The following is a 25,819-nucleotide window of genomic DNA, read 5'->3' as shown; positions in this document are numbered from 1 at the left end:
ATAATTTTTTTTTTTTTATTTCATCATACATTTCTTCAATTTCTTCGTCATCTGCAGAGCTAGTTGGCATATAAACTTGTACTACTGTAGTATGTGTGGGCTTCGTATCTATCTTTGCCACAATAATGCGTTCACTATGCTGTTTGTAGTGGCTTACCCGCATTCTTATTTTCCTATCCGTTATTAAACCTACTCCTGCATTACCCCTATTTGATTTTGTGTTTATAACCCTGTATTCACCTGACCAGAAGTCGTGTTCCTCCTGCCACCGAACTTCACTAATTCCCACTATATCAAACTTTAACCTATCCATTTCCCTTTTTAAATTTTCTAACCTACCTGCCCGATTAAGGGATCTGACATTCCGCACTCCGATCCGTAGAACGCCAGTTTTCTTTCTTCTGATAACGACATCCTCTTGAGTAGTCCCTGCCCAGAGACCCGAATGGGGGACTATTTTACCTCCGGAATATTTTACCCAAGAGGATGCCATTATCATTTAACCATACATTAAAGCTGCATGCCCTCGGGGAAAAATTACGGCTGTAGTTTTCCCTTGCCTTCAGCTGTTCGCAGTACCAGCACAGCAAGGCCGTTTTGGGTAATGTTACAAGGCCAGATCAGTCAATCATCCAGACTGTTGCCCTTGCAACTACTGAAAAGGCTGCTGCCCCTCTTCAGGAACCACACGTTTGTCTGGCCTCTCACAAGATACTCCTCCATTGTGGTTGCACCTACGGTACGGCTATCTGTATTGCTGAGACACGCAAGCCTCCCCACCAACAGCAAGGTGCACGGTTCATTTGGGGGGGGGGGGGGGGGGGGGATAAAACTAGTATTTCATATATTTACCTCCAAGCCAAACATTTCACAGCTGGTATTCCAGACCTAGCCATTTACAACATACCACATTTGCTAAGGTGAAAACATATTTTGGGGGAATGGTTTTGAAGTCCTCATCCAGCTACACATTTCACATATTCCTTGGATTACCTAAGTTATCTTAGGTAAATGTCAGGATTTTTTTATCATCACCTTCTCCCTTCTGCTCCTTGTCCTGAGTTGGTACTTCATCTCTGCTGACCTCAAAGCGTATTATACATTCCACATTTAACCTTCTGCAACTTAACTTTCTAGAGGTCCAAGTACTGCCTAATGGTTTTGTAAACATCGTATTTGGCAAATGAAAATAAATGAGAGTTTGTAAATGAAAATCGGACTTCATTATGTTTAATCAGAACCCTACTTTCTTCTCAGAATACTATATTATGAGCTCTCAGGTTTTCAAATCTCGTCCAGTGCAGTCCCCAACAATCAGTCTTTCCTTCTCATCCTTTCTGGTAAGTCTCCCCTGAGCTGGAGTTCTGGGTGACTTTCCTAGAATGTGCCCCTTTCCCTACACCTCTACAGTCCTTTTCCTTCACCCCTCTTCCTTCCCCTTGAACTCTTCTGACAGGAGGAGGAGCCAATGGCTCTGAAAGCTTGTGAAAGTTAAATACGTTTGTGTGTGTGTTCCCCTGCTACCACTTGGTGAGTAGTTTTTTTTTATCTGTCTATTTACATTACATTATCAGTTGGTATTCTTTCCTAACTTGTGATAGATGATTGTGAGCTGCCCAAATCAAGTGAGTTTCATCATATAAAAATTCATTATCTTTTGAATTTACTGTATTTCGAGTGGAAATGACTCATAACCATGAACATCGCTGTACATTTTACTCGGAAGCCAACAAATGTTGTTTTAAGTAAGTTTTAATATTATTTTTGATGACGGTGCCTGAATGGCAGCATCACGTTTCTTTTTGCTTCTACTGTTGAGCTGCATAGTTTCAACATATTGAGTAGGTTATTCCCTGTGCTGTTTTCTCACTCGCCTTCCAATTCAAATCTAAGCATTAGAGTAGTTGCTCATAGTGCCCATTGATTTATATTTCCGTTTACTTTGGAAAACCTTTTGCTACAGTATTTTTTTACAGTACTGTTGTTATGTATTGGGTTAGTAATTCCTTTTATGTTTTTCAGATATGTTGCTTCCATCTTTTCTGTATTTATTGAACCTCACTCATATGACTGACATAATACTCTTCAAGAAGTTTAGTAATTCAGACAATTTTAATTTTATCCAATTATTTAGGTTAAATACGTACTTATTTATATGTAGGGGGTTGACTTCTGTCATAGATTAATGTATGGTAGAACTGTGATAAGCCCTGACAGCAATGTACCTTGTCACACAATTAATTATTATGCCAGTCACAATGATAGATCTTGTGCTCATACTTACAACAAACACAGTGCTCCATTGATAAAACAATGTTTGTTCTTTCTCAGATATTTCTCTCATTGGTGGTAGAGGAAATTCCCACTTTAATAAATGTATTAATATTGTACTGTGTACCTAGACAGGCATAATTTTTTGTGTAATTGTGAAAAAATATTTTTGTTGAATTAAGGTGGCCTGTTTTTTCTAGATTTTAACACCTTTTTTATATTGTAAATAGTTATTAGAAGTATTATCTATCAAACTGGATATTGGGTCTCTAAGGCTGTGTAGCATTTATTACATTCAACTTAGAGTTATAGATAGTACATCAAATGAAAGATCAACTCGGCAGTTTTGTTTTCATACCTGTGTGCCTGCACATGCACTATTGCCTGTCTCTCTCATTTGAAAGTGCTAATAACAAAGATGGCATCTAATGAACAGAAAGTTTTTGTGTTTCGCAGTTTACAGGGACTCAGTTTATTGTTGCAGTGCAATGTTCATTTCTTAGACCTAATATAATCCTCTAAGTGGTAATAACATCTGTAGATTGTATCATCAGTTTGAGAGCACTGGCTGTCTTTACAAAGGGAAGAATATGGAATGACCAAGAGTGACTGAAGAACATGTTGAATGAGAGAGAGGCTAGTAGTGAATTAGCAATTCCATGGATGTCTATGTAGAGACTTGTGAGGAGATGCTTGCAACTGTGTACTTAGCATTTGCGGTTGTTATAATTTCTAAAGCCTACACGCTACAGTTTACATGCCAGCTTTGAAGTAAAATGTTGCTGCATGGTGATGAATAGTTTATGACTATTGTTGTCTTCAGTAATGAACCAACATTTTACCTAAGTGGATATGTAACCATATATAATGTGCACATTGGAGATCAGCAAACCCCCATGAGGTGGCACAGTTGCCATGAGACTGCCCTAAAATGAAAGTTTTTTGTGCCATATTCCAGCAGAATGTTTATGGGCTGTTTTCTCTCTCTCTCTCTCTCTCTCTCTCTCTCTCTTTCTTTCTTTCTTTCTTTCTTTCTTTTTCCTTCAGTAAAGCAACTGTAAGTGGTGTTTCTTATCTTGATGCCCTAGGACTATGGGTGTTTTCTCAGTTGGAAGAAGCTGGACCACAGAACTTTATCTGGCAGCAAGGTAGTGCACTGCCTCACTGGCATATCTTAGAACGGGACTGGTTAAATGATGACATACCTGATTACTAGATTGGCTGCAAAAGACCAAAAGGTTGAGCTTGTTTCGCATCGCTTCCATATTCGCCCAATCTGATGCCATGTGAGTTTTACCTTTGATGGTTTAAAGGATGGTGTGTATGTGTCTCCGCTACCAGATAATCTACCCAACTTAAGAAATAAGATTGAAGCAGCTGTTGCACCAATTACTGGAGGGACACTGGTCAAGGTTCGGAAAGGTCTTGCTCATTGACTTGATGTGTGCTGTATGATGAATAGTGCTCATGCTGAACACTTGTAAGAAATACTGTTTTGAGTTGTTCTTTCTTTTACAGTACTATTTATAATTGTAAATTGAATGTAAAAAAATGCTGCAAAGCGTAAAACCAACATTCATTTTGAAACACTGGTATTTGATTATGGCACAACATTGGATTCATTTTGAAAGTAGTGTGTTGTATTGGTAGATTTCAGTTTCTGAACTCCGGAAGACTTGTGAAAATTCTGAAGAAGTTGAGAGAATTGTAGCAGAGAAGTTCAGGGGGTTGGTTGATGTCTTGGGAAAGAGGTTTGACAGGCTGGCAAACAAGAAAGCTTCAATGGTTATACCTGATACTCCAGAACTATTCTGGTAAGTAAATAAAAGTGCAATAGGAAACCAAGATTATGTGAGCAGTATTTACTGCTTGTTGTGATGTCACTGTAAATTTCACTTGTGTCTCTTGCTTATTATTTTAGTAAGTAGTCCCTCACATGTGTCAAACATTTACCACAATCTATGTCACTGTAAAATGCCACAATGTCCAATTACAGAGGACCAGATTAATGAACATCATCAGTTGAGTGCACATTGAGACATTTTTCTCATTCGTATCAACACAGTGCACTCATCTGCTGACGTTATTACCTATTTGACAATCACTACTGCTATGACAATTTATTTTATTACAGTTGGCTCACACTCAGTTGTGTTCTTATTTTTTACTACCTTTTATGCCAGTTCTAAGCAGGACTATTTGTTGTAAGTTTTATGTTTGCTCACCATATGCCAGTGACTGGACAGCTTTGTAGCTTGTCCTTAAGCATGTCAACTATTCCTTGAAAATGACACAATAGCCAAAATTGACTAGAAGTGTAAAATAAACAAAAATTGCAGTTCAATGTCGAAATGTCAGAATCTCAGGAATTTATGGCCTTGGGTGTCCTTACCAGTTTTGGTTGTCAAGTTCAAAATTTAGTTACCATATCTTGTAGTATTCCTTTTAGTGATTTGGATGCATAATGTAAGAGATACTTTGATTTATTTGAATGTAGTCAGGGTTGTTCATAAAACTTCGAACTATATGTATCATTAAAACATAGTGTTCTTACTGGTTTTATCAGACTGGACTCATCTCATTTGCTATGAAGGAAGTAATGTAAGCAGAATTTGATTGTTTAGAGGCATCAGATGACGTAACACCAATTGCATTTAGCTAGTTGGTGATACACATAATTGTAATTAAAAAGAGTGTAAGGGCACAATTAGAATTTGTTATGATCTTAAACAATCTTTCAGTGCTCAGTCTAATGTAGATGTCTAGGCAATTCCATTTGCTGAAGAGCTACTGACTATGTTACAGAGGGGCCAGCTCTGTTCTGCAATTCTAGCCCCTAATCATCTTAAGAAAAGTCAGTGCCATTGAAGTTGAAAAATATTTGAAGCTCGCTCCCTGCTTGAGCACATTAAGCATTTAGTGCTGGTGGTAGATACTTTGCAATTTGGGACAAATGTTGTGTTGGTGATAAATAAGTTTCTGCAGACAAGATCATCTGTTGAAATATTTTTATTTCCTCAATGATGTGTTTCAACAAAATCTAATCATCTGATGGGAAATAAATATAACCACTCCATGGACAAACTCGTCTCCACCCCAAAACTCACCTTTGGTGCTATAGTCTTTTCATTTACTCAGTTTTATGTATTTGACAAGCCAGTATGGCACCTTTGTTTTAGAAATTGAGTGTGCTCTCATTGTGGTTGTGCAATTCATGCACTGGAATATTATTTCCAGAAGTCGAAAATGGTCATTGATGAAATAAAAGTACTTCAACACGTGATATTGGTTGCAAAAACTCTTATTTATCACCAAATACCAGTTACCTCCCAGAAACATGTGCAACTTATATAAAAGTGTTGTTTTGTCTTGTAATATCCCTGCTAGCATGGAACAACCAGTAGCATGCATATTAAAACACATACAGCAATCCAGGTTCACTGCAGCCCTACTAGGCACTGGTTATTATTTACGACCTCAAAACCTTCCATTTATTCTTATATAGAGGGATTTTTGCCCTGGTCATATACCACAAGCCAAAGAATTTTCTTTTTGGCTCACAAGTGTACCTGCCAAGTAAAACAGCATAATGATTACAGTGGTGGACGCAGTTTTTCTGCAGTTATGATAATGAGATCAACTACTGGCACACCTCTCGACACACCAACACTGACCCCCTGTTGTGTCTACTAGAAACTCCCTGTTGTGTTGTCCAGTGGGTCCTGATAATATTTCTGGCTTGATGAAAACATTAAAAAGGCAGGCTGGACAAATTCTCGATGATGATCCAGGAGGTGACTAGACATGCAAATAAAGATCTGACACTCCACAAAGTATTATGTTATGTGTATTTTCATTGGCTGGAGCAGCTGCCCAAAATGGTGGAACAGGCAGTGAAGACTCATTTTTTGGTGAGCAATAGACTCAACAGCAATCAGGGATAATCCTGCTGGTCACAGAAGAGATCAAGTTCTGAGATGTGAAACTTGACTGTACTCTGGCCTCTGTACACAAAGTACACTTGACGATGTCAAACATGAACGTCTTGTCATAGCATTATTTATATTGGCCAAACATTAAAGTGCACATGGAACGCGCAGTCTGGACCCTCCAAACATGTGCGCAAAATGAAACAGATCTGGTATTACGTATCTCTCCATGGCCTATCCCTGATCAGCCATTTGGCCACATGTACACTGATTTTGTAGGCCTGTTCAAGGCTGCTACACAATAACCTGTTGTAGGCAACCACTCTTAATTTCCGATATGTTGCCCAAATATTATCAGTGGTACTAGAATCTACAATTCAGTCTCTTATGACAATCTTCACCATAGAATGAATGCTACAAACCATAGTGTCTAACAATTGGCCACAGTTCCATTCATTTTGCCAAAGAAAAGGTGCAACACGTCCAACCACTGTCCCTTTCCATCCTGTACCAAACTCAGAAGCAGAGCAGTTGGTTTGAAATTTCACAGTCCAAATGAATAAAATGATGATGACAGCACCTTCTGAGGATATAGGGAAGCACTGGTGCACTTCAGGGTTTCCTCTCAAGCCATAACTATAGATGACCCTAGTCCATCCAGGATGCAGCATGGGCACTGCACTTGACCCAGCCAGCCTAGTCATCACATCCATGGACCTACTATTGTACTGACTCTTTAGCCTGTACTCACACATACTTCCATACATTGCATTGATTCTAATGACCATTACTAGTGGTCAAGTTGATAGAGATCTCGTTTAGCCTTTTAATCATCTTGTGCCATGACAGTTGAATGACACACATCTGACACAACCTCATCAGGGTCCAAAAAAACCATCAGAGACTGCCACCACTGCAGTCTAAATTCTCCCAACATTTCCATGTCCAGACTGCTGCCTCAAAGATATACCATCTGCTGAAGTTCCTTGATTAAATACAAAGCAAATTCATAACAGGCATGTGCACATAACCACATTGGTATGATGACATCACAGGCAAAACAAATACTGTGCTCCAAACACATGCTTACATGACCTATCTGTTGTGGGCTCAACCATTGTCCCGATATTATTGGTGTCATAATTATTATTGATTGAAATCTGACAGTGATTTGTGACACAAGGGAGTTCAGCCAACCATTACTGTAATGAGCATATATATGTTATCACATCTTAGACCATGGCTTTCGTGGGAAAAATCTTGTAAGAACACAAATGGTAAAAGAAAACATGTTCATAGAACAAGTAGGTAGATTTAAATTTTTGAGGGTCATGTAATGTATGGAGGAGAGCTAGATCATAAATATAAAATTGAGAAGTTCAGCTAAGTAAACAGTATCATTAGAAGATCACTCCAAAATCAAGTAAGGAAAAAAACTTGATATTAAATAGGAAACTTCCTGAAATTCTCCGAAATTATTATTTATTTGATCACAAACCAGCTTTTGACCAAATATGAGAGGCATTCAGTAAGTAATGCAACACTTTTCTTTTTCCTCAGCCAATTTCAGTTGAAAAAATGCAGAATTTTTTGTGGGACGCCTTGGAATATCCTCACTTCAGTCCCTATAGTTTCATGAAGTTCTGACAGGTTGTGGCCCTATACATAGCCTTCAAAATACTGGCTATAATGGAAGTACATTCTAAGCAGAGAGCTGTCATTGAGTTTCTTTTGGCAGAAAACCAGAGCCTCACAGATATTCATAGGTGCTTGTAGAATGTTTGCAGAGGCCTGGGAGTGAACAAAATATGGTGAGACATTGGTTGAGGTATCTGTCATCATCACAACAAAGTCACATAAATCTGTCCGATCTCGCACATGTTTGTTGGCAGCAAACAGATGTGATTCCTTCAATGTTGGAATGTGCAAACACTCTCATTCAAGGTGATCAACACATCATAATCACATACTTTGCTGCTCAACTGGATGTCTCTGTTGGTAGTGCTGACACAGTCATCCACCAGTTTGGGTACTCAAAGGTATATGCCTATCGGATTCCTCGCTGGTTAACAAAAGACCATTGCCTACACAATACCAGGCTGATCATGACAACATTTTGTTGAATGTCATCACAGGAGATGAAAAGAGTTCATTTCTTCGAAACGGAGACAAAATGGTAATCCATGAAGTGGTTCCCGACCACCTTTACCCAAATGCAAATGAAATACTCCTCCATGACAATACAAGGCTTCACACAAATCTGTACATCTGAGAGGAGCTCACAATACTTCATTGAACAGTTCTTTCTCATCCACCCTACAACCCAGATCTCACACATCTTGACTTCCATCTGTTTGTCCCTATGAGGTTGCATTCCATATGAATAATGGGGAGGTTATTGATCCAGAAAGGCCTTTTCTCTGACATTGACCAGCAGAGTGATTACATGCTAGCATACAGGCTCCCTCAGCAAGATGATGTAAGGCTATCACATTGAACAGAGATTTGTTTTGCATAACTTACTGAATGCCCCTAGTAAATATAATTTTGTAGGACATCTGAAAGTTTTCACTATTTAATACTGTTCTTCCTCATCCACTCTACAGCCCAGATCTCACACCTTCTGACTTCCATCTGTTTGGTCCAATGAAGATGCACTACGTCTGAATCAGAACATGGATAATGGGGATGTTATTGATCCAGCAAGACGTTGGCTCCGATTTTGACCAGTAGAGTGATAACATGCGGGCATACAGGCACCTATCTTAAATTTTATAAAGTTATGCTGGTACCAATATTGCTATAAAAGAATGAATATTCGGCAATGAAAAAAAGAAAAAAAAAGAGTTACATGTCAACAAAATTAACTCAGCATTTTTCTGAGCCATAGCTCCCTCTTTATCTACAATAATAATACATCATAAATTCATGGACATAATGCTCAGCTCTTCCTTATTAACACATCCCCAAAATACAACTTCTCTTTCTTCATTACACTTCTGAAAATATAACTTGCTTGCACGAAAGTCCACCTTACATTTATTCATCATCCAGTTTCTCCATAAAGTACACCCAACAGATAATGATTGAGCAACCAGGAAATGTTGTTCATATTATTTGCTATCAGTGTAAAACTTTAGTAATATATGTTTCTCAATAAAATTGCTTCTATTTCCCACATCACATTACTCACAGGAAAAGTTGGGATTTGTGCAACCTCACTTAGCTACAGATACAATTTGTTCGACAGTATGCAGGCCTGGCTACTACTGTCCAGAAGTCTGTTAGTCTATTAGTACCGCAAACATTAATGTCAGGAATAGGTATCAACACATCTTCAGTAATCTCTTCCCATTCTCACATCAAGTCATCTCTTATCTCATAATCCATATCATACTGAATATTATTATTGGCATGTGCAATTACAGGTTTGGACTGAGTTGAATCCAAAACTTCATTTAGTTTAACTATGAAAGTTGGGCTGGCATGCATTATTCATTTCTTTCCCAATCCAGCAATCTGAGTGTGTCTATCATTGTGCGTCTGATAATTCTCTTCATAACAGTATTCTGAAAAGGAAAGTTGCTACTCACCATATAGCAGAGATGCAGAGTTGCAGATAGACACAACAAAAAGACTGTCACAAATAAAGCTTTTGGCCAGTAAGGCCTTCATAAAAAAATTAACCTTCTCCCCCCCCCCCCCCACACACACACACATACACCAACACAAACACAACTCACACACAAAAAAAAATACACACGACTGTAGTCTCAGGCAACTGAATCCACACTGTGGGCAGCAGCACCAGTGCATGATCGGCATGGCGACCAGGTAGGGGCAAGGAGGAGATTGGGGCTGGGATAGGGAGGGGAAGGGATAATAGGGTAGGGGTGGTGGACAGTGAAGTGCTGCTCTGGTTTGATGGAGGGCAGGGGAGAGAAGGGGGGGGGGTCGTTACCAGAAAATGAGAGAAGTAAAAATGACAGGGTGTGATGATGGAGTGAAGGCTGTGTAGTGCTGAAATGGGAACAGGGAAGGGGCTGGATGGGTGAGGACAGTGACTAATGAAGGTTGGGGCCAGGAGGGTTACATGAATGTAGGATGTATTTCAGGGAAAGTTCCCACCTGTGCAATTTACAAAAGCTGGTGGTGATGGGAAGGATCCATAAGGCACAGGCTGTGAAGCAGTCATTGAAATGAAGGATGTCACGTTTGAAAGCATGCTCAGCAACAGGGTGCTCCACTTGTTCCTTGGCCACAGTTTGTCGGTGGCTGTTTATGTGGACAGACAGCTTGTTGGTTGTCTTGCCTACATAGAATGCAGGACAGTGGTTGCAGTTTACCTTGTAGATCACATGGCTGGTTTCACAGGTAGTCCTGCCTTTTATGGAATAGGTGATGTTTATGACCAGACTGAAGTAGGTGGTGGTGGTGGTGGGAGGATGTTTGGGACAGATCTTGCATTTAGGTCTGTTACAGGGATATGAACCATGAAGTAAGGATTTGGGAGCAGGGGTTGTGTAGGGATGGATGAGTATATTGCATAGGTTCGATGGATGGCAGAATACCACTATGGTAGGGGTGGGAAGGGTAGTGGGCAGGACGTTTCTCATTTCAGGGCATGACGAGAAGTGGTCGAAACCCTGGTGGAGAATGTAATTAAGTTGCTCCAGTTCTGGATGGTACTGAGTTACAAGATAAATGATCCTCTGTGGCCAGACGGTGGGACTTTGGGAGGTGGTGGGACACTGGAAAAAGAAGGCACAGGAGATTTGTTTTTGTTCTCTTCATAACTATACAGACTTCCCTAGGCCATCTGTAATCTATGTTTCTGCATGGACCATCTTTCCTTCTACTAAAATAATTTGGTGGCCTGTAGTTTCTGTGAAATTTTTCTTCATGTAGTGAAAAACATGTCTTGTAGTGAGGTTCATGATGAGGATAATGATAATGACAGTGTGCTACTCGTAAGGCAGATCTTCCACTGCAAATTCGCAATTCTCTGATCATCCTGGTATTTTGCCATTCTTTTAGTAACTGTTTATGGTGCATTTATCTTTATGTTGTCAGTCAGTTGGTATCTTCACCTACCTTTGGTTCTCTTCCCCGTCACCACTCCTACTGCATTCGTGTATTCTCATCTAGTGTCCTCGCCAGTTTCTTTTCCTCATAATTGTTTCATGTATTTGTCCTTTCTTATTCACCATGTGTAACACAACTTCATTCCTCAAGTGATCTGGCCATTTAACTCTTTCCTTTCATTTCCAAACCCATTTATCAGAAGTGTCTAAACATTTATCCTTTTTCTGTTGCAGTGTCTGCATTTTAGCACAGTGCTGGGAAACAGTCCATACAAAATACTCCACCTCCACTTAAACATATCTTTTGGAATAACTGGTCTTCATTTGATTTCTTGATTAGATGTCATGTTACTGGTTATTTCATGTCCTAGGTGCCTGTAGCTATCAACTCGTTCCATTAATTCATCACAAATTTTCACTCTTTATCTCTCTTGATGTCCTTGCAAAAATCATTGGCTTAGTATTTTCAAATTCAAGTTCATTCCATATTCCTCAAAACTAATGTTCAATTCTTTTAATTGTTTTTAAATATCTTTTCATTTTCACTTACAGTTAGTCATACCAGGTATCAGCTTGCAGTATCTGATCAGAAGTATCTGGACACCCTTTTGTGATGTAGAATTGACCACTAAGTGTCGCAAGAGGCAGAGCCATCAGTATAAAAGGAGGCAGAAAGTATTGTGTTGCCAGAAGGGACACAGCAGAAGCAGAATGGTTTGATCAGGAGAGCTCAGTGACTTATAATGTGGACTAGTCATTGTATGTCACCCAAGTAAAATATCCATCAGGGACATTTCAACACTTCTCAAGCTGCCTGAGTTGACTGTTGGTGATGTGACTGTGAAGTGAAAACATGGAGAAACAACCGCAGCTAAAGTGATACCAGGAAGACCTCATGTTCTGACAGAAAGAGACCATCGATCATTGTGGAAGTTGGTTATATAAAATCAAGTGAAGTCAGTGGCAGGAGTCATATATAGTTTGCAAAGTTCTACAAGGAATCCAGCTAGCATAATGACTGTGCATAGGGAGTTAAAAATAATGGGGCACAATGGTCTGACAGCTCTCACAAGCCAGCACACATCTCTGTTGTCAACGCTTAGTGGTGCTGGAGGTGGTGTAAAGAACAATGCTGCTGGATAATGCTGGAGGTTGTGTAAAGAGCAATGCTACTGGATGTGGATGATTGGAAATGAGTGGTCCGGAATGATGAATCACACTATACTCAGCATCTGACATCACTACTTCCTCTGGTTATGCTACTTGAGGAGGAATGGACTATGAGGCAGGTGTCCTGACACATTTAATCAGATAATATATTTCATATATTTGATTATCCTTCCTCCTATTGCCTCAGATACCTAGAGAACATTACTTGCCATCATGTGAAGTACCAACAGTGAAGCATGGACGAGGTGGTTTTATGAAATGGGGGTGATTTCCTATGTTGGATGTGGTCCCCTCGTTGCACTTCAAAAAACACCAAATGCATCATAGCAGTTTACAGCATTGTGTACAGTATACAGTTGAGGATGAGTTCAGAGACAGTGATGGTATCACCATGATTATGAACCCTATCATACAGTAGCATCTGTGAGGCAATGGTTTGGGGGCTGTAACATTCCTGAAATTGACTGGCCCAAGCCTGAAGGAAGACCTCTGGGATGAGTTAGAACATCAACTTTGCCCTAGACCCCAGCATCCAACATCACTAATTCCTCTGGTTACACTACTTGAGGAGGAATGGACTATGAGACAGGTGTTCTGATACATTTAATCAGATAATATATGTTATATATCTGATTATCTTTCCTCCTATTGCCACTACACATACTTGCTTAAAACATAATAATAGTGTGTCTTTTGTAAATGTTTAATTTCTTTGCAACAATATGGTAAACTATTTATTGCTTTTGTTTGAATTTAACTGATTAATTTAAATCTCATTCATGTATCCCTCTCCTACAGGAAGAAATATGAAATTATACGCCCATCAAAGTCGCTGAAAAAGCGAGGATTTTTCCAGGATGTAAAATGTATTACGGATATTCAGAAAGCTGTGATACAATCTGTCATTCATGTGAGTTATACATTCTAATATTTTTATTGTATAACAAAGTAATAACTGTCTGTAATTACTGGCCTTGGCAAAGTGTGTATGATAACAACACTTGAAGGCTGTCTTAGTTCATGTAGACTTCATTTGCATACATTATCTGGTAAATTTTTTCATTGGCTCCTTTTATTACCTTTTGTGCCTGGGTTCAATTCCTGGTACTGTCAAGAATTTTTTCTTGGCGGTAGGATGGGAACAGAGTGCACTCAGCTTCATGGTGCTAATTAAGGAGCCACTTGAGTGGAAAGTAGTGGCACCAAGGTCTAGGATGCCAGCAATGGCTGGGAGAATAGTGTGCTGACTCCATGTCACTCTGTACCACTCCAAATGATGCTATTGACATAGGATGACACGGAGGATGGTTGGTCCTGATTGGCCCGTATGGGCCAGATCATAGAGTTTTGCTTTGCTCTCGTGATCCATTAGCCCACTTCATTCTGAGTGCACTCCCTAAGGATCATATTTACCTGTTTACAGCTTGTTCTTTACAGCACCGCTCTGTCAGTGTCTGACTTCCTGTGGTTTTCTGTTCCAGGTCTATACTTTCAGTACCATCTCCCTCAGTCTGTAATTTCTTGATGCAATTTTTTTTAAATAAATTTCTTTTAACTTTCTTGTTTCAAGTTTTTTTCTAAATTCACAACTTACATGTTCTTTTTATTTGCTTCTTGGGTGTTTTTTTTTCCATAATGGTCACTGAAAGATATCTATTTTACTAATGAAAGTCCACCAACTGTTTATATTTACACTGAGGTGACAAAAGTCATGAGATACCTCCTGATTTTGTGTCAGACCTCCTTCTGCCCAGCATAGTGCAGCTGCTCAATATTTGGAAGTCCCCTGTAGAAATATTGAGCCATGATGCCTTTATAGCTGCCCTTAATTCCGGAAGTGTTGCTGTTATAGGATTTTGTGTGTGAACTGACCTCTTGATTATGTCCCGTAAATGTGGGACAGAACTCATGTCGGGCAATCTGGGAGGCCAAATCATTGACTCGAATTGTCCAGAATGTTCTTCAAACCAGTCGCGAACAATTGTGGTCTGGTGACATTGTACTTTGTCATCCATAAAAATTTCGTCATTGTTTGGGAACATGAAGTCCATGAATGGCTGCAAATCATCTCCAAGTAGCCAGACATAACCATTTCCAGTTAGTGATCAGTTCAGTTTGACCACAGGACCCAGTCCATGCCATGTAAATACAGCCCACACTACTATGGGGCCACCATCAGCTTGCACAATGCCTTGTTGACAACTTGGGTCCATGGCTTCATGGGATCTGCATCACACTCGAACCCTATCATCAGCTCTTACCAACTGAAATCAGGTCTCATCTGACCTCTCCATGGTATTCCAGTTGTCTAGGGTCCAACTGATATGATCATAAGCCCAGGAGAGTTGCTGCAGCCAGTGTCGTGCTGTTAGCATCAGTTGTCGGCTGCCATTGAACATTAATGCCGGATTTTGCTGCCTAATGGATATGTACATCATACATCCCACACTGATTTCTGCAGTTAGTTCACACAGTGTTGCTTATCTGTTAGTGCTGACAACTCTACACAGATGTCGCTGCTCTTGGTCATTAACTGAAGGCCATTGGCCACTGCATTGTCTGTGGCGAGAGGTAATGCCCAAAATTTGGTATTTACAGCACACTCGTGACATTGTGGATCTCAGAGTATTGAATTCTCTAAGAATTTCCAAAATGGAATGTCCCATGCGTCTAGGCCCAACTACCATTCCGCATTCAGAGTTTGTTAATTGACATCTTGTGGCCATAATCATGTCAGAAACCTTTTCACATGAATCATCTGAGTACAAATGGTAGATCTGGCAATGTGCTGCCCTTTTGTACCTTATGTACATAATCCTAGCATCATCTGTGTACATGCCTTGACTTTTGTCACCTCAGTGTTGGTTGTGAGGTATTTATATCTGGTAGGGATTTCATAGCAAAATCTCTGTCATCAGTTTTTGCAAGATTCACTTGAGGCCCTTCATCATGACCTGGCTTCAGCTGAAGCAGGTTGTATTGTTATACAGGGTTGAGAAAAAGAACTTGATAATAAAGTCATAACAGGGTAGATGATGTCAAATTGAGTACAGTGAAGTACAGTAGATCATCAGGTTGAAGTGTGAACTAGGACTATGGTGAAAAATAAAATAAATACTATTTTATGACATCACATATTTTTCAGAAAATGCTCCAAAATCGCTATCTGGCATCACTACATTCAAGAGATGATTGACCCACCATCTCAAAAATTCTTGTCATGTTGCACGTGGGTGTTGCTGCCTCAAAAACTAATGTGACCAGCTCTTGAAGTGTATTGACCGGTGTCTGGCATATGTGGTCTTTCATAAAATTCCATATCAAAATTTCCAGCAGACCACTCTTGGGACTGTCATGCTCAGCTTACCTGTGAACAAACATTTTATTAACTGTTGCTGGTATGCAGCACTGCATCATCCTTTGGAACAATATCTTTCAGTGTATGTGCAAAAGGATGTCTTTGAACAGTATAGGTAATTCCTCTTGCAAAAAATGTCAATGACTATGTCCACTTAATCTGGAGATGGAATGAAATGGCCAGTCGAGTTGCTACCAAAAATTCCTGCCCAGGCATACACTGAAAACCTTCCCCATTTACCACATTCTTGAATGTAATCAGGACTCTAATACACCAGCTGGTGATGGTTGTAGACATTAAATACTGTTCCCTAGTAAAATCAGCCTTGTCTGTAAACAGGATGAAGCAGGAAAAATGCCTTGATATCCAGGACAAAAAGAGATTTGCTCTTTTACAGTCTTCTACTGTCTAGGACTGGATCTTTTGTGTGTGGGAAGAATGTAAACAATTTTTCTTTCTGATTTTCCAAACAAGCTGATGTGTGACAGAGAGATCATGAGCTTGTAGTGTTACTGACTTGGCTTTTGCCTTGCTAGTAGTGTGGCTGCTCTTCGATGTCTGCCATTTTATTATAATTTGATTTACTAACAAGATTTTAATGATAAATACAACACTGTAGAAATTAAGTTGTGACCTTTCCACATTTATTGGCTCAAATTTCCTATCAGTGATCGGGTTGTCTCCAATAATTTAGACATTATGTTGATGATACCAGCACCAACTCTGCATGCATGTTTTGACAGAGTCACGACACTTGTACAGTATGCTTTCACAGACGAGTTCTACCTGTCAAACAGCTTTAAGTTTGTTTTAGTTACTTAGTCACAGTACATAGTATCTGTTATATGAAATAACTTACAATATAATGTTTACAATTCAGTAGGTAATAACAAACTAAATGTGAGATTAACAAAACAACATTAAATAAAGAAAATATTATATTAAAGCCAGGAGCGATATAAGAACAAGTAGGATTGCTACACCTTGGTCTGTTATAAGCTGTTGCTCTTATGCTGGGTGAAGCAGTTGTTTCAGATTGCTGGAATAACTCTTCATCAAATTCCAGAGTCCCCACTATTTGCTGCCATCCTTTATTGACCTCTTCTGGTGCAAATGTGCCCTTTTCCCTTAGCCAATGGTCCACAGCCTTAATGTTGGTGACTGTTGGTAGTCTTCTCTTTGAGAAATGTTCAGTACAGTATTTCATATGTTTGCACCTATAGCACTGCATCCTACTGCTCTATAAGCAGTATTGCATGTTGGTTAGCTGGTTATTAGTATATCTATCTGTGGCACAGTTCAGCATGTGATAGCAAGTGCTGTGGAGCACAACACTAACAGCATAACACAGCAGCAGCTAAGTCAGATGAAAAAAAAAACTGCTAGGCACACACAAACATGTTCATGATTATCACAGATTGGCTGTCATTTTATGGCTGTAGCTCCACAATGGTACATTTCTGACATAAGGTCATCTGGAAAATTTTGCTCAGTTTGATGTCCTTTACCCTGCACTGACATTATCAGATCGCTTTTCTCCATACTGTATGGATGGAGACATGAGCATTAATAAAAATGGAAATATATATATATTCAAAATAAAATCAACTACTCTCTTGATAAAAGCTTCACAGTTCACAATTCATGCAGTGATCAGTAATCCTTTCCATGTAAAAACACACCACTGAAAATATAAAAATGAAGAATCAATTTTTTCTCTGCCTTTTATATGAACAAGATTGTCCACTCCTCAGTCATGCCACTTACCGGTACCCTATTTTATGAAAAATTTTCTGTGGCAGCAGTAGCATATAATGGAAATTTTTATGTATCAGTTAAAAATGTACACGCATGAACATTTCCAGTATTAGATTACCATTTTTCCATCCTCATTTCAAAAACATCTTGGGACTTCAATAACAAATGTATTAATGGACATATTGTATACTTACATCATGTAAACAAATATATGGTTATGCTGATATTTTGTTAAGATATTACAATCATTGTTCTTTAGTATCCAAGCAATTATCTGAAAAAGATAGATTGTTACTCACCACATAGAAGAGGTGTTGAGTTGCAGACAGGCACAGTGAAAATACTGTTAAACATTTAAGCTTTCAGAGGAAAGGTCCTTCTTCTGCAGTAAAAAACACACACACTTTCACACTAGCTCACGCTGTGTGTGTGTGTGTGTGTGTGTGTGTGTGTGTGTGTGTGTGTGTGTGTGTTTAACAATCTTTTCATTGTGCCTCTCTGCATCTCGTGAGTAGCGATGTATCCTTTTCATATTGCTGCTATTCCATCCTGGACTTAGCATTGTTTAATGGTATTTTAGAAATTTCAGGTCTCATATTTATTGTTTGACACTTTATTTATTGTCTATTCTTATGGCTCAAAACTAATGAACACTGCAGAAATCACTATTTGCATGTTTCAGTCCGGAGTAACTTCATAAATAGTGTAGTAAAACTTTTACATTATACACAGTGTTCCAAAAATACTTCTGCAAACTTTGGGTACAGGTTCCTTAAACCAAACATTCATACAAACATACATCTGGAAGTCCTTTGTATTTAAGTTATAATGATAGTTTACAGTATAAGTAATTTGTGCTCATTACGTAAACTCATAATAAATCCTCAGAATGTCCTCTTTGCTTCTAAAAATAAATGCTGTTGTCAAATCATGGACTGTTGCACTATTTCAAATATGTCCTGATGATTTTGAATGGTTTCACAGGCTTCCATGACACCGTGATGAAGATTGTGTGCTTATGAGTGGTCTGCTATCTAGACCAATTGTTTAAGATGCCCCAGAGATAATAATCCAGAAGATTGGGGACAGAGGTACATCAGGGCATGAGACCTGTCCTTCTCTACCTATGCAACAATTAGAGAGTCTTCAGAATGAAGTCCCTGCAGACAGGACCTACAAGATATGCTGGGAGAACATATGACCCTAACAGACAGTCACCTACAGATCAGGCTCGTACATGCTGATGTCTAGCCTGTACTCTAGCATGAGTATTGCTATTGATCCATACATATTGGTTGTGGAAATTTGTTATTCCATCTCTTTCACATGACCTCATCTCTAAACAAAACCAAAGAGACAAGCAACAGATTGGCAATCTGTGCAGCAAATAATCAGCAAAGTGTTTCCTGTGGTGGGCAGTCATCAGGCATAAGAGCCTGCACAAGTTGAAGAAGATACAGGTACAAGAGGTGCCCATGGCGTATCTTCCATGCTGAACTTGATAGCTGGCTCTTCTTCAAAAGCTTGTAGAATGTGCTCTTCCTGATCAGTCATATGAGCAACAAGTGGCTTTCCTCGGGCAGTCATCTGTGGTGCCATGGATCATGTCCCAGCAAAGAGATGATATACAGTAACAAAGGTTGGATGACTCAGCTGTCTTCAGTCTGAAAACACCATCTAATACAAGCTGCGTGGTGTTGTGTCCATTACCATTTTTGTCGCCTTACACGCCTGCTCACAGAATGAGTATCCTGCCTTGTTCGAACAGAGCATTTTCAGTTAACTCACTGCCTGTAGTACAAGTATACAATGGGCACTTGAAGACAGATGAATGATGAATGTAAACAAGTCTCCCTGGCAACATAACACCATCTAGCGTTCAGTGAGTCAAATGGGTGCACAGATAAGTGAAGTTATACCTGCACAGCTGATGAATATCAACTTTTATCAATAATTCAAAAAGAATGATTTTTGTATATATTTTCACATGGGATTTTTTTTTAAATTGTGTTGTAAGAGACCTTTTGCCAAAGATTAGAAAAGTATTTTTTAAGCACCATGTATATCACAAGTGATATCTGAGGACAAAGACAATGCCACTCTGTGTGCTTGTGATAAACCGTTTGCTCTTCATGATACATGTTGTCACTGACATGCTTAGTGAATGATGCTTTAAGGGAATAAACTTCTTGTATGATAATTTTATTTCCTAATCCACAGAGTTCCCTGTGCTGTGTGCAAGACAAGACTTCTTGGGCATATCAGCTGTTTAAAGTTTACCAACAGTTTCCAGATAATTTGCTCAGATCTGCAATGAAAAAGATCCGTGAAGATCAAATAGTATCTCTTAAGAAGAATTATATGCATTTGGCACAGAGAAAAGGAAATTTCCTGCCATTGTCATGTTCTCCATTCCAGCTCTCTATCAGGTTTGTATTGCAACATTATTTAAATGGTGTTAAGTTCTGCTGAAAATGTACTCATATAGCTCAATGCGCTGTATGCTAATTTTTTTATGTGAACGATGAGCCAAATCCAGATTAACATATGTTGGTTTGGTACACCATACAGTCTAAGTACGGGTATTAGGCAATTTTCTACACTCATCTAGGCAAATGTTGTAGTGGTTATTAATCCCTGCCTCAGAAACACAATACACAAATTGCAATTGCCCATCATTAATTGCAGAACAGAGGCAGAAGCAAAAAAAGAAAAGTATTCAGGTATCGTTACAACACACCTTGCAAAAGCTCTCATAATGCACTTATTTCTGTCTTTTAAAACACATCTTTCAAAGATTATTCACCACTGCCAATTTTTCGATTTTGTTGCATCATTTAAAGCTAGTTTTTAAGTTGCTGTTCAAAGATTTCACATTATGTAAATGACCTACACAGTATGATGACAGTAATAAGTGCCCATCGGATTTCGTGCCCAGAAAGTAATGCACCCCTTTTTTTTTCTCAGCAGAAAACAATGCTACGAGTGCAAAACATTGTATGTGTATCATCTGAAGTCTCCTGAGTCAGCATGCCAAGTTTCCGTCACTTCCAACCGACAGTGTAGCTGCAGGATAGTTTCAGAATGATGTCTGTAGCTGATGTATGTTATAAGCAACATGTCATCATTGAATTTCTTACAACAGAGAAAGAAACTGTGGCGAATATTCACAAATGCTTGTGCAAAGTATATGGAGCATCTGATGTCAACAGAAGTACAGTTAGTCGCTGGGCACAGAGGGTGAAGTCATCAGAAGGCGGTTCGGTGGACCTCCACAATTTGCAGCGGTCAGGTAGACTATCCGCATCTCTCACACCTAACAGTTCTGACCTAGCTGCCTTGGACTTCCACATTTTTGTGCCATTAAATGATGCCATTTTTGGAAGAGATTTTGAGGACAATGAGGAGGTGATTCACACAATGAAGCATTGGCTTTGCTACCAGGACAAGGGTTGGTGCCAACAGGGCATACACGACCTTGTTTTGCACTGGAGGAAAGCCATAGAATGGAATGGAAATTACATGGAAAATAGGGTGTGTAGATAAAGCACTATTCTTTTGCATGTGTAATTCTCATTTTGTTCAATAAAGAATTGTCGAGGAAACCCTCAGAGTACAAGTAGTTGCCTATCGTACTCTTTACCAATTCACAGAGGAGTCATCAGGATAGAGAGGTACATACTCAGCATTAAAATACATTTGGAGTTTTAATTATTTGTTTAAATTTGGAATAGTGAGAATTAAATTCTTTCTAAATGTTGTGTAACATTGATTTGACACCATAAATTATCAGTGATATGCCAAGAACTTTTGCCAACCGCTAACTGATCTATTTCTTGAGTGCTGCTTTTGTAGACTCATAATCATGGAATCACGCCCTACGTGGAAAAATACATGTTCCATTATTTCCCCTCAAGTCATTTAATATGGATGCTGATGTAGTTCCAGTGAGCTAGAAGCCACAGTGATGGAAACATGTACTCTCCTCCATAGGAAAAAGGTTCAAATAAATCTCCAATTTGTCATCTTGATTTAGTTGTCTCATCCATTCTCTGAATTACTTAAGGTGAATGCTGGAATAGTGGCTTAGATAAAGCCCTGTGTGATTTCCGTCCTCATCCTTATTAAATCCAAGCTTGTGCTCCATTTGTAATGACCTTGTCATAATGAACTCTAAGCTAATGTTTCCAGGCATAGGTTCTTAAAATGGCCATGGTTGCTTCCTTCCACCATCCTTGTACATTGAAGTTAGTACTCCATCTCTGATGAGTTTCAAGTCATCACTTTCATCTTTGACCATTGCACTTACTGAATTGTTGATGATTCGTCTCTGGTATTGCTCATGGTGCATTCTCTCGTATTGAATTTATGTTGCAGGCGTTTACCTTTGTCAGAAAGCTTCAGCAATTCAAGGACGAGTTGCTGTGGTATCAATTACAGTCTTAGGAGTTTTGTTAGTAAGTCATCCTTAAGAGCTGCAATGTCTGTCTGCATAACTGACTAGTCAGCAGAGTAGACTGCCATGCAGGGGACCCGGGTTTGATTCCCAGTACTGCTAGGAATTTTTCCTTGGTGTGAGAAGGGAACAGGGTGCTCTCAGCCCTGTGAGGCCAGCTGAGTAGCTACTTGACCGAGTAGTAGCGGTTTAAAGGTCAAGAAACCTGACAGTGGCCGGAGAGTGGTTCGCTGACCACATGCTCCTCCCTACCACATCCAGTGATGCTATTTGCAGCAGATGACATGGTCAGACGGACCCGATTGGACCGTATAGGGACAGAATGCCAAACTCTACTTTGCTTTTCAGAGCTGAAGTGATATTTAAAACAAAATTATAAGAGAATTTGAACTCATTTGGGCCTGCTGCATCACATATGCCATACAACGACATCATACCGGGTGTCCGAAAAGTCTTTCCCTGATTACATAAATTGATAACGGAGGCTATAAGTAAGATACAAATATAAAACTGGTGTCTAATTGTTTACAAACTATCAAAGTTTTTTTCACACATCAGTAAACTTCCAAATGAGCACCCTTGGTGGCACATAGCACATCAAGGCGATATTCAATTTCCATCCACACATTAGTCAACATCACTGGAGGTATCGATTCAATGATTGTGGTTATCCGTTGCCGCAGGGTTTCAAGATCTGGTACACGTGTTCGGTAGACCTCGTTCTTGACATAACCCCATAAAAAGAAGTCTAATGGGGTTATGACAGGAGAGCGTGGAGGCTAGACTGTTGGCAGTATTTCGATCGCAAAGTCATATCAACGTGTACTGTAATTGGGAAACAAGGCCTGTACGATTTGCACTTTGTATGCACGAAACAATAAATGTATGTGTAAAATGTCATGGAGAGAGCTTTTTGGCACCTGTAATTAACGTGAGGCCCTGCGCACCGATTTCTTCGGACTTGACAGAAAAGACTGCCTTACAACTTTCACCCTGTCTGCTGAGGTTCTTGGCCGAACAGACCTTGGAAGGTCAGCAACCGATCCTGTATTCTTGATCTTCTCGTACCAGGCTTTAATGCTGTTGACATCAGGTGGATTCCTTCCAAATGTTGTCTGGAAGTGTGTCTGCACTGTGGTTGGTGATCGCGTCTCATGGCACCACAGGACACCCTGTGCCTTCTCCTAATTGTTTAATATGGCTTCTTGGGCACTGCACCTCATCCACTACTTATGTACTGCGAATGTAAAACAGAAAATAAAACTTTGATAGTTGTAAACAATTCGACACAAGTTTCATATATGTATCTTACTTCTAGCCTGAGTTTTCAATTTAAGTAATCAGGGAATGTCTTTTCGGACACCCTGTACATTATGCTGTGCGACCAAACTGCTGCTGTGTTCAATTGTATTGTTTATTACAGTGGGCTTATTTTGGGATGATTGCCATCTTCAGTTTGTATATGGAAAATACATAGTTTCATACAATATTTCAAATTTTGAAATAGATAATTTGACATAGTATAGACCTCTGGAACAGTGGCTTAGATGAGTTAGAACATCGACTTTGCTCCAGACCCCAGCATCCAACATCACTACTTCCTCTGGTTACACTGCTACATACTTCATGTGGTCTTGATATCCATATGAAATTGATGTCCCATTTGCTGTCACATTACTGTATAAGTTTGCTCATTTGATTTTGATGGAGCTATAGTAGGTGTTAAAAGTATGCGGGAGCAGTTATTCATGAAGTTTTTGAATTATTTCATAATGATGTTACTTGACAATTCTAGTGACAATTGAGTCAACAATGTTACATTGAAAGAGATTCTGTACAGATTCAGAGAGGAAAGGAATACATGGAAAATACTGATAAGTAGAAGGGGACAGGATGATAAAACATCAGTTAAGACGTGAGGGAATGACTTCCATGGTACTAGAGGGAGCTGTAGAGAGAAAAAACTGTAGAGGAAGACAGATTGGAATACATCCAGCAAAAAATTGAGGATGTCGGTTGCAAGTGCTACTCTGAGATCTGAGATGAAGAGGTTAGCACAGGACAGGAATTAATGGCGGGCCGCATCAAACCAGTCAGAAGGCTGATAAAAAAAAAATGTTTCATGGTTATAGGTTGTTTGCTTCTAATATACATAGCAGCATCTTGACCTCATAGCATTATATACACTGATAAGACAAAGTGTTATGGCTGCTGCCAATTGTGGTGTTGGATGCAGCCTGGTTGTGTTGTGGGCACGTGATGTGTTAACAAAAGTATGTAAATGGAGCAGACATGGACAGGGGATCATCCTAGCTGCTAGCTAGCTAGTATGGGTTGCAAATGGGACACCCATTGAGATAAATGACATTGAGAAAGGGCACATTATTATTACGCAAAACCAGTGAATGACTATACTGAAAATGGCGAAGCTGGTTGAATGCTCATGTGCTACTGTTGTGAGCATCTACGGAAAGAGGTAGGACAGTGATACTACCACTAGGTAGTTTGGATATCCACTATTCTTCACAGCACGTGGGGTGTGGAGGCTTGTCTGCTGTGTAAAGCAGGGTAGGTGGTGATCCGTGGCATGTTGGTGCACGCATAACTGTTTTGGAGCACACCATTCATCGTACATTGTTAAAAATGGTGCTCCATAGCAGACCACCCCTGTATGTTCAAATGTTGACCCAATGACTTTGTCAGTTACGATTTTGGTGGGCATGGGACAAGTGGAATTCAACTGTCAGTCGGTGGAAACACGTTGCTTCTTCATATGAATCACATGTTTGCTACACAAGGTCAATGGTCGTCTCCACAAATGCTGTCATCAAGGTGAACTGTGGCTCAAAACATGGAGCATGCCACAGACGCAGGCTGGTGGGAGCAGTATTATGCTACGAGAGACATTCTTTTGCGCTTTAATGGCACTTGTGGTAGTAATCGAAGACATGCTGACAGCTGAGAACCACCTCCATCCTTTCATGTTTGATGTCTTCCCCAGCAGCGATGTCATCTTTCAGCAGTATACACTGTGTGATCAAAAGTATCTGGACACCCCCAAAAACATACGTTTTTCATATTAGGTTCATTGTGCTGTCCCTACTGCCAGGTATTCCATATCAGCGACCTCAGTAGTCATTAGACATCATGAGAGAGCCGAATAGGGCACTCCGCAGAACTGACGGACTTCGAAGGTGGTCATGTGATTGTGTGTCACTTGTGTCATATGTCTGTATGCAAGATTTCACACTCCTAAACATCCATAGGTTCTCTGTTTCTGATGTGATAGTGAAGTGAAAACGTGAAGGGACACATGCAGCACTAAAACGTACAGGATGACCTCGTATGTTGACTGACAGAGACTGCCAGCAGTTGAAGAGGCTCGTAATGTGTAATAGGCAGACATCTATCCAGGCTATTACACAGGAATTCCAGACTGCATCAGGATCCACTGCAAGTACTATGACAGTTAGGCAGGAGGTGAGAAAACTTGGATTTTGTGGACGAGCAGCCACACATCACACCAGTAAATGCCAAACACCATCTCGCTTGATGTAAGGTGTGTAAACATTGGACAGTGGAAAAATATTGTGTGGAGTGGCTAATCACAGTACACAATGTGGCGATCCAATGGCAGGATATGGTTATGGTGAATGCCCAGTGAACGTCATCTGCCAGTGTGTGTAAAATTTGGAGGTGGCAGTGTTATGGTGCGGTCAGATTTTTCATGGAGGGCTTGCACACCTTGTTGTTTCGTGTGGCATTACCACAGCATAGGCTTACATTGATGTTT

At 39.7% G+C, this 25,819-nt stretch overlaps 1 protein-coding gene across 1 annotated transcript in view; it reads left to right on the top strand.

The window, feature by feature from the left end:
• LOC126337063 (general transcription factor 3C polypeptide 1) overlaps window positions 1-25,819 on the top strand; it is a 333,645-nt gene that overhangs the window by 222,698 nt on the left and 85,128 nt on the right. Inside the window, exons 23-25 of the mRNA XM_050001392.1 lie at window positions 3,922-4,085; window positions 13,253-13,364; window positions 19,791-19,999. Coding sequence (XP_049857349.1) covers window positions 3,922-4,085; window positions 13,253-13,364; window positions 19,791-19,999 — 485 coding nt within the window. The remainder of the gene's footprint in view (window positions 1-3,921; window positions 4,086-13,252; window positions 13,365-19,790; window positions 20,000-25,819) is intronic.

Source organism: Schistocerca gregaria, chromosome 2 (assembly GCF_023897955.1).
Source record: "Schistocerca gregaria isolate iqSchGreg1 chromosome 2, iqSchGreg1.2, whole genome shotgun sequence".
Lineage (NCBI taxonomy): Eukaryota > Metazoa > Arthropoda > Insecta > Orthoptera > Acrididae > Schistocerca > Schistocerca gregaria.
The sequence above is the reverse complement of the archived record's forward strand: the minus strand, read 5'-3'. Positions and strand labels throughout refer to the sequence as shown.